Source organism: Trichoplax adhaerens, genomic scaffold, assembly GCF_000150275.1.
Source record: "Trichoplax adhaerens TRIADscaffold_4 genomic scaffold, whole genome shotgun sequence".
Classification (NCBI taxonomy): domain Eukaryota; kingdom Metazoa; phylum Placozoa; class Uniplacotomia; order Trichoplacea; family Trichoplacidae; genus Trichoplax; species Trichoplax adhaerens.
The window spans coordinates 4,253,106-4,264,022 of NW_002060946.1; the positions used below are offsets into that span (position 1 = coordinate 4,253,106).

General features: G+C 35.4%; 2 protein-coding genes across 2 annotated transcripts; one reads left to right on the forward strand and one right to left on the reverse strand.

Moving 5' to 3' along the window:
• Positions 1–1,421: 1,421 nt before the first annotated feature.
• TRIADDRAFT_63863 (uncharacterized protein) lies at positions 1,422–6,666 on the reverse strand (the record flags this gene model as incomplete). Its single annotated transcript, XM_002111995.1, has 7 exons — positions 6,380–6,666; positions 4,743–4,952; positions 4,404–4,526; positions 3,650–3,726; positions 2,953–3,030; positions 1,959–2,107; positions 1,422–1,495 (listed from the first exon to the last, which is right to left on the reverse strand). Exons 1-7 carry the CDS (start codon positions 6,638–6,640, stop codon positions 1,422–1,424), a joined length of 972 nt encoding a protein of 323 aa, XP_002112031.1. The 5' UTR covers positions 6,641–6,666.
• Positions 6,667–9,620: 2,954 nt separating this feature from the next.
• Positions 9,621–10,328, forward strand: TRIADDRAFT_55659 (uncharacterized protein; the record flags this gene model as incomplete). The annotated part of the gene is made up of 1 exon (XM_002111500.1): positions 9,621–10,328. One exon carries the CDS (start codon positions 9,621–9,623, stop codon positions 10,326–10,328), a length of 708 nt encoding a protein of 235 aa, XP_002111536.1.
• Between the last annotated feature and the right edge of the window lie 589 nt (positions 10,329–10,917).

The window sequence follows — 10,917 nt, forward strand, 5'->3', positions numbered from 1 at the left end:
CAGATACCCATGCAAAATTCATTGAACCACTTCCTCTTGCATCATAATGATATTGCAGTTTTTAGATTTGCACGAATAGAGTATTACATGGGGAAGTGATTTTTTTTATGAACTAGTTTGGTAGAACATGGATTGGTCAAGATAGATACTAATGCAACATTAATGGAGTTCCTTCCTCTTGCCTAGAATCTTATGATTGTAGTTCGTCATTTTTTGGACGAAAAAAGTAGAATAAGAAGGAAATGATTTCACCAATGACTCTAGCCATGAAATTTGTCTACCGGTCAGATAAAAGGTCAGAAACTTTGCTACTGAAATACCCCTACTTATTCAAGCCTTCCGCATAGTTTTCTTTTTACATGCGCTTGATAGTTTTATGAAAAACTTCTAAATAAACAACGGAAATCAAGCAATGATTATCCAGTCAAAATATTCCCACTGGAGGTAAGTGATGAATACGATACTATATAGAGTAATGTGGTAATTTCATATATAATTGATCACCAAAACATTAAGGCAACGATGGCTTCAATTTTAAATACTAGATGATGCCTGTAGTCTATGGATTTATAGACGCGCTTACTCGTATCTTAAAGTTGTTGTTATAATATACATGTACAGTTCCCTACACCGTTTCCGTGAAATGTCCAAAGCCAATCAACGATACAGTATAGCTATCGATTCGTAACTGTAAACAAGGACTCCAGCATCATCAAGGATTGCCTGCAATCTCCTATTTTCAATACCTTTGTTCGTCACCTATGGAAAGAGTAACAACTTTCAAATTGCCCTACTGGCGTAGGATCAAATCGTCCACACAGAAGCAATGTCGTTGTGTTATTTAGCGATTTGCAGTATTCAGAATTAAAAGTACTACCCAATACTTTGACTGTCAGTAAGGAAATTACATGTCGATATAGATTCAATATCATTCAATTATTTTACAGTTCACCTTTGACCATGGTATTGTCGTTCAAAGTGAAAGAAAATTTCTCCTATCTACCGTACAAAAAATGCTCCAAAAGTACGACTAGCCATCGTTTTGACTGCCAGCGAAAAATTTGCATGTCAGCATAGAGTCCATTTCTGCATAAATGTCCTATCGTTAACTGATAGCGCTTTTATGGTTGATAAATATATTTCATCCAGATAGTTTACGTATGTGGAATTGACATAATTATAATAACAGACTTTTTACTGCCATAATTAATTAATTACACGTCATGCAGATACAGTACATGTAGTGCATGCCAAATAAACTCCACGGTCTTATTCTCATTTTATTTCACATTTGAAAGGTATTTTAGCTTGCAAGCGATCGAAATACAATATTTATTGTATCTACCAAATGAACGTAGCAGCACATCAATGAACAGCAATCATAATGGATGAAATTAGCTCATTTTCAATATACCGTATATTCAGTAAGGGATGAAGAAGTAGGTAATCAGTATAATGGGGACATTGTACAATTTCAGTTGCTGGTCTCTCCAATCTACAGTATTAATTAAAATACAGTCATCATCAAGCGAAAATGCGTCTAGTATGCATAACACATTTTTGCTATCAAAACTATTCGTCATCGTCATAAAATAACTGGTTTATCCAGAATAGAAAGGCAATTGATACTGTTGCAATATTTATTACTACACAGTACAGTACTTTAGAAACCTTTAAGCTAACGATTTGTAATCTAATCTTGTTGACGTCAAGAGCATACCAAGTAATCGCTAGATAACTGCCACAGATTAATTGGGTACACGTCAGTAGTACTGTACTGTATGGTATCATTATCGTCCATAAAAATAGAAAGAAAATGAAAATTTATTTGTGCTACTCTGTATTATTATCTTGCAATGTAATGCAAGGTTTTACCCAGTGACGATTTTTACTGTATTATCACTAAAGTGATGAAAGTATAAACTGATTTTATTGAAAATTGCTAACTGGCTACATACCTGGAGCAAAATATTTTACGTTACAAATGGCAACGATTTTATAATCCAATTTGGGTCCATATTCGTCCTCTGAATCACCTCTCGCTTTGATCGATAAAAGAGCACTTTGTACTAGTGAGAACAACATTGCCCAGTGGCCATTTTCTAACCTTGGTATTAAGAGATTTTTCTTTGGTTTCGATACATTTAACTCACAATGATTACGCAGAATATTTGATTCACGACTGAATTTGTAGTTTACCTTGATTTTGCGTAAACCATGGCCTCCATTATAAAGTTAAAACGCAGAGGTATATTTCGACTTCTATTTTTTAACATTTCTCGTTGATTAAACACCAATTCATACAGGTCATCGTTGCGTTATCACTTTAGCTTAGAAGATTTCCACCTTGCATTTTAGCGACAATGCTAATTCCAAGTCTGTACAGTAACAGGTGTAGGCTGGAGGTAATATAGGGCGTCTAATCCTTTCGGTTTACTGGGTCTATTTCTATTTGATGATTGCAAAAGTCTACACTTGCCTAGCAGAGCCTCCCTTCCTAAAACTCAGTAGTGAGCTTATATCGATAACTAACGAAGAGTTATGAACATCTAGTGGGATTCAAATATTTAAAAATTATCGTCCCAATTCTTCACTGTCAGTAGAGGTTGCTGCAAGGCTTACGGTGCTTGTACTTTATATCTCTAACTAGTAATTTAGTTGTGATAAGCCGTGTAGGTTCACTGCTGTTCGCCAAGCAAAATTTACCACATTATGCAGCTAAAGTTAAATAAATAAGATGAGAGAACTAGGCAAGCTATGGCTGATGCAAGCTTGGCTTGGGAAAGAATGAATTTGGATTTGGCGATATCCGAGTGTCCGTTCGTCTACTGTAAATCCGGCGCTTTACAGATCACCCATACTCTCCGCACATGGACCGAAATGGAAAGGATGTTGGAAAAAATTCCTGCTAAAATTCGCTACTTATACCTTAAGCAGTAGAGAATATTCTACCTCTGTGGACGAAATTGATTTTTAAGCGCAAGAATTTGTCGAGATGGATAAATTCGTGCATGCATCCATAATTTTATGCTAAAAGCATATTAATAACATCACGGATAAGGAGATTAAAGGGAACGAGCACTAATGCATCTTTCAGAAATTGCAACGCATTAGGAGATCGCTGAATAAAATCACCAAATTCACGACGACGTTAGGATTCATATTTTTTATTATGGTTATCATTACTATCGAGTACAGTAGTGTAAAGATTTTAAAATTTATACGTAGATGATAATAGGCATCAGCCTTTCCCTTTAGGGCATATTGGTAGCCTGTTGCTTCGTGCTAACTAAATAAATTATGGACCGTATTTATAGTGACATTATATAGTCGACTATGCTCATCGTTCATAGAATATGTTTGCTATTATTTTAATTGCAATGCAAGTGTTGCACCGGCTAATAATAAATAATAATAGTAACGTCTACACTACATACTGTTCACATCACGGTTTGTCGGTTTCTACATACCAATTCTTGGATTGGTAGCACTTGTAAATATCAATTCGGATTCAACATTTCTGCATTAGTTATAATTCTGTTCATAGATTAAAGATTGCAATACCGTTCCTACTAGTACTGTATAATATGAATATGAGGTAGTAATTGTACGCTTACCTACAGTATTAGCTGTATTATATTATGCTTACACTAAACGGAATACTAACAATGGCGCAATATCTACCGGGAATAGAAATATTTTCGCATCTATAATATCATCTTGCGCCTTCATAATGACGAAAACATAGTGATACTAAAAGCTTCATACTTAATGGCAATTTAGCTACTGGTACTACCTATAAATGCTACGAAAAAGAAATGACTAGTTTCAGTTAAACAGGCGTTTTAGGATATTGTGAAGGAGTGGGCTTATTCAACATTTTTTCTTTGTAGTATTGCTTGCCGTACAGTATACTATCGACTAAAAATAACAGCATGGTCAGGAATCCAAATGCCTAAAAAAATAGTTCATTATTAGATCGACATAAAATGATTATTATACGCACTTGATAATGATCATGTCTATCGTTTATGATACATTAAATACAGATATACTTTATACCCTGTTACTTGATGTGTTGGATAAATAATTTATGACAATTATAGTAAATAGTTCGTTGTGAAATTCACCACCGCAAGCAATGGTGTCTACAAGCATTCAGAAGCTGTTCGCTTTTCGAAAAGTACCTACTCTAACAGTTTCACCATCCAGTAACATTTTACGACTGAATAGTGATTTTTTAGTCCGGCTTACTGTATCAACTTCGTTGTAATGTACCATTGTCTTACTATACTATTTCGTCCGTTGAACTAGTATCACCGACCAGCATTTACCATCGTCAATTTTACTAATACAACGAAACGATAAGTTAATTATAAAAGTCATTAGGAAATACTACAAACCGATGCAGTCTCCAAGATTCCTTGCCAATCATCCCAAGAACCTGGCACGGTAACAGTGATATTGGCTATTAAGGAAGAGCCAACTAACCAGAAAATGACCATAACTGCTGAGATAATTGAATTCTGCAAGAAATAGGATTAATCGATCAGATAAATCTCGTTTCTACATAGCAAAACGAAGCCTTCGTGTCTCAATCACATCGGATATTCACAATCGTACTAGTTTATTGTAATTTCCAGTAGGATATTAAAGAAAAGATGAAATCAACGACAATTAGCAAGTGATGACTTTATAATTACAGTTCAATTTGCAAAATAGATTCGCTAATATTTACTTACAAACGTTAGCCAATGAGAACTAGAGGCAATTGCAAGGTTTTTGTACGCAGCTACAATATGTATTGCACAATCGGCGGTACAATATAGCCATGTTATGACGCCAGTAAATATAAAGAAGCCGACATCATTAGGTCTAATGGTATAATGTGGCATGTGTTGATACTTTGATCTCCAGGATGCTGTCAGACAAAACGATAGGAAGCTAAACATCTTGGAAAATAAAGGTAGTTTAAATTAATATATTGTACGCATAAGAGTGCATTACGACTGGTCATCTTCACCCAGTTTGCTATTACCAATACAGCAATGCGAGCAAAATGATAGCAATTAAACAGATACTGATGAAATAGAGTGGATGCATTTAATTCTTGCTCCTATGATGTCCTTCATCTTTTCATTTGGGCACATTTGGTATTCTGTCGATTTGAATTTTTACATCTTTCAACCTTTACTAGACGATACTACAACGCATTGCATGCAAACGTTTGGTATAAAATCGGTTTAGGATTTCTACTATGCTCTGTACGTATGAAGCGCAATAAATAAAATTTTAATCAAATTAATACATGTAAATGAAAACCTAGTGCCATGACAAGTTGATATCTCGACTTTGTAAATGCATTCATTCGATGTCAAGACGCAGCTGCTTGTCATCGCCAATTTACGCATATTCTTAAACTTGTTCTGTATAATGTACAAGTAGTCATGTAGACTCAGTGTATATACAGTATATACCTTGAGAACGTGTGTGTATGCATGTATTACTAAATTTAGTAACTCCATCATTTAGCAACAAAGAAGTCGTGCGTTCAAATATGAGACAGGGTCATGAAATGGAAGAAATCTTGCATGAGACTACTAGTCTTACTGCAGAATTCATGACAGTCCTATACGCAGCAGTAGTGTACACAGGTATCTGACTACAAGAGCGTATATTGTGTGATGCTGTATGGGGCGCTGTACAGTATCATATAACACATTGCAATTTAGCGCTGGCGAGCTTAACCCTATGCTAAACTTTCCAGCAGTTAAAGATTGCTTTGCAGCATACTCAAATGCTTACTAGATTTGTATATAAATATATATTACTCTCTATCGCTATGAATGATGCAGCAGTCATGATCATCGGTGTATTCAAAATGGCTTTACAGTCTATTGCAAATGTCCTGTATGGCCATATCAAAATAGAATAAAATGAGTTTCAACTTGTTGTACCGAATTTCAGACAGACACGAATTTCGCATAACAATTGGTACGAACAGTAAAGAATGATACTAATGATATATTAGGATCATTGTAGAATAGAAAAATGCGCGTACGACGATAATTATAATTGATGTGAAGAATATGCATTCAAGAGGTCCTACGCGTACTTGAAAAGTATGCAAGCTCATAAGCTCAACAAGTCAATCTGACGGACTTTTTATATCTCGTACGCGTGGTGGTACTTACTGTCTTGATTGGACAGTATCGCTCTATGATACTAATCATGATAAAATGATTACACTTCTATGATCATTACAAGCAAATATTGGATGTTTTGAAGCATACGATATCAATGTAAGTTGATCATAGAGCATTATTGGTCGTCCAATTGAAATCGGTGTACTATACTACTCGTGTACTTTAGAAATTACCAATTCTAGGATTTTAAGTATTCCTTCAATTTTTCGACAATACTGCCAACCTACGACAATGGACTTCCTAATTGGGAACTCAGGAATGCCTTCGCCATTTCTGTTAGGGTCGTCAATAACTGTGGTTACTATTTGCTCTTGACTTTGATTTGGATCGGGAATTTGGGCCTCAGCTTGTATCACTGGTCCTTCCCTCAATGGAGGCTGTTTGGAAGTATCTAATTCATCTTCATTTAATAACTGTTTATGCGGTATCGACATCACGGCTTCCGGTAGAGTATTTGCGATATCGTCACTTAGGCGTAGAGTAATGTTTCAAAATTGCAAAGTTCAGCTCTTCACTGCACAACTCTGTAGAAAGAAAAAAATGGAATCCCAGTCGCTTTCAAGTTTCAACCAGTGAGAATCGTTGCCTGTTGATCAAGGTGAAATCTCCTCTGCAGAAATTTTCAATTTTCACAGCAATGGCAATCACGCTACCATGACGTAAGAGCAGTACAGCTGTGTAATGTGTAGGCAGTATTTTACCGTATTGTACTGTACAAGTCCATAGTACTCATAGGGTTAAGACCTTTGATTCTGTACTACAGTACTACGTACGGTAACACGGTAGAGTACAGTATAGGGTTACCAAACCTTCATTTTTACTTTGTACTGTAGCGTCTGGCGTACTTTAATGAATCATGGCGATGAAAGTAAACGTCGTAGGTGAATTTAAATGGCAGATTCGTGTAAATGAACTCTTTCTCTATCGATTGATATGAAATTTGTTCCAAGAAAAAAATATTGGATCCACCTGTTTGCACAAAAATCATAGAAATTAGCCTGTCCACACTGTACTGTCCTGCACAGCATTCCAAAAGTACTACGATAATACTGTAGAGATTTCAAGCTTCTAACCAATTTTACGGGAAAAGTATAGAATATCTAGAGAAATAAGAACCAAATTAGCATTCTTGAGTTATTAGGCTACAATCAAATATAGAACTTATCTAGTTTGGGCCTGGTTTAGCTTATACAATTATATGTTTTCAGGGTGCCATCGAAAATAATCACACAGTATAGTCCACCACTGTACTGTTGGACAGTGGCAGACGAGGGCCTGCAAAAAAGACACTATGCCCGTCTTGTGCAATGGAGTGAAAAGGCAACCTGGACCCGATCAAATTGTTGAATTTTCCAAACCCGAAGTGAACGCAATCGCTATACAAACACTGTATTACCACAGAAATTCTGAACTCCAATCCCGCTCTCGAGTCGGATTGAAATCGGGTTTCAGGTTGATTTTGCACATCCCTGCACGATGCAAAAGAAACTGATACTCGTCTCGACACTATTGTACTCCACTGTACTTCAAGGTAGTTTGACCTTGTTGCGAATGGATTACTTTTAAAATGAGTCAAGTTGAGCAACTTTATAAAATGGTAGCATGATGCTTTGACGATGACGCTGGCCTATGGTGGCTGCAATAGACGTGTTCAGAATTCACCAAATTAACAAAAAAAGTCATGCTTAGACAATCCCATATATGCTTGTCAAAGCATGACTTTTTACTATAACTGGTGTACTCTTTGTATATCGCCATCATAGACAGAGTACAGCGGTACTTACCAACGATGAACAACTTGTCATTTGAACTTTTACGGTCACATGAGATAGCTATGAAATACTAGTCTCTGTTAATTATAACTTTGTCATTGCTATTTTTGTAATTATTGTAATTACAGTGACATTTCTGTTGGTACTATCAGAATCACTGACACTACTGAAAATTCCCCTAATTATACAGTATACCGTAGTAATCATCACCAATAGAATGGTATCGTAAACGCGTGCAAAATGCCCTACTGCAAAGGCAAAACAAGAAGGTAAATCATTGTGATCGTGCCGCCCACTGTTATTAACAATCACGTCGACATAAAAATTTTCACACACTTTGCTTAACTACTCTGCAAAACGTACCAAAAATAAATTATGCATTAGCACAGAAAGCTGACAACCAATTAGCTTTCGGTGGTGGAATAAAATGCCTTGGTATGGTATTGGTATAGCGAGTCTGATATCCACCCTACGTGCGATCAAGTTAGATCAAGTAGACCTGTTGACGATATGATGATGTTGAGTAGAACATCAACTAATATTCTAACTATGACAACTTTCATTCGCATGGCATGTGCTACGTAAAATAAATAAATAAAGAAATAGTTTGTCTTGCAGTACTAACGCAGAATAACAGCACAATTCCCGCAAAGTGCAGGGATCTGTAACGTAAATACTGTCGATTAGGTAGCCTATTTTACAGGAAATTCAAGCTAGTAAATTGAAATAAAAACACTTTTTGCGCTTGCAATATTGCTGTATACAGTACGCGTATATTGAAATCTTCAATAGAGGAAAGATTGACTAGCTTATGCCTGCTAGAAAACGTTCAATACCAGTACACTTGTACTAAACTTGTACGAAATGGGCCAAGTTGACTCGAGAAAAGACTTTTAACGATCGATGTTTGCCAATATCATACAGTTATAATTAATGGTTTACAACTTCAACTTAGCAGTCGACAATAAAAACAGAAAGCTACAGATGGTAGAGAGATTCGTCATGACTATTTTTAATTCATAATAAGATACTGTAATACTAGTTTGATCAGTGCTTTAAATAGTGCGATTATGTATCACCATGTAAATGCCCTTTTTCATTTTATTTGTAAACATAGATTAGACCAGGGTCTGCTGATATCTACCGGACTGTTGATGAACTATTTTCAACACAGTAAGAGACACGACCCATAATTCAAAACATAAAATGGCAGGATTAATTATTATGTAATTACAATTACCATCAGTCTGCGGATATCATGCAGTATCATAGTAAGAAAAAATACCTCTATGGCCAGAGCGCTGACTTCTCGTGCAGTCATTTTGCGCGGTTGGGTGTCAAATAGTGGCATAGATAGCCTGTACTGTAAATTACTAAGCTTAAGAGTTTATTTTTTCCCCAAGTCATGATTATGCAATAATACTCTTATAGATAGTGGACACGATCACAACAGTACTTGGATATTAAATTGGTGTATTCTACTAGTCATGGCAGCACTGGCGTCAAGTCGATTCGTTAACTTACGATTTGGTCCCTAGATACCTATATAACTGCGGTCTCCTTCATGCATTGATCCATTCAAATTCACCATTCAAATTGTGGCATACGAAAAAGTTGATCAAGCAAAAGAAAAAGACTGAAAATGGAATTGCACAAGTATTCATTACTAGTCTTAATCTCTGTTACAGCCATCCTCATTCCAAATTGTCAAAATGCATCAGTAGCAAAGAGATCAGCAACGGATGACGCAGGGAAACTCACCCATCCAATACAAGCATTCGCAGAAATACTTCAAAAGCTTCCTGATACTTGCAACCTACCTAACTTCAACACTACCGATATTAATCTATTAGAATATGCTAGAAAAAAAGTTGGAGAATCAAGATTTATAGATGCCGTCACAAAAATGATAATTAGTGATTTGGCTAAAAATAATCAAAAATTATTGTTACATCAATTTATTTTATATCCAAAAATTTTGAATACGTCTCTGTCGCTCAGGAATGTATTTATCAACAGGAATAGCAAGAATGCCTCTGTACAAGAATCAAAAGCATTATTCAGATATTACTTAGCACTAGCTACTAATATAACTGCTAAATTTGATGACAAGATTCTTACAAAGGGAAGTAGAGAATGCAAATCTTTATTGTTAAAGGCCAATTATGTGATTTATTATGTAAAACAGCTATTTAACTTCAATGAAAACAGTAGCCCTAAATTCCTTATCCAAGACAAAAAAAAATTAGGATTTGGCCTTGTTTATATGACATCTCCCCAAAGTGGTATTTCTTCGCGTATGCATCTAGCTTTACTTTATCAAATTTTGGAGGAATTCATCAGCCCGTAGAATGGAAGGAGCAATTAACATAACAGAATGAGACGTTACCGATTTCATGCAGAATTATTTAACTTTAAAAAAAACAGTACTTGTAAAACTATGACGCTGTTTTATTCGGTTTATGTTGAGTTAGCTTCAATAGGGTTATTTCAAATTTTTTTACCTATCTTTTGCTGTTGGTTTGTTTCTTAGCAAGACCAATATAATGTTCAAGTTATTTGCGTTGTTGACAGATATTATTTTCGCTATGGTATAACTAAAATTAAAATATTGAAAAAGAATAGACAATAATCTACGATAACAATTAGTAGTTCCTGATTCACATATCCGGCTAACTATTCCGGTATCGATGAAAAGAAAATACTCCGACAGATATCATAGTATATAGGTACATTAAACTTCAATATTTAGCGTTCTTTAGAATTGCATATTTGTAGCGATGCTTGAAATAGCGTAGCCACGTAAATATCAATGCCGGTTTGCATTCAAATTTAAAGTAATACAGTGTTACGTACGTCAACTAGTTCTCGTCTACAACTTCGAAATGAAGCCGAATGCAAATTTGATAAATTTTTATTTACATTATAACATTGAATTA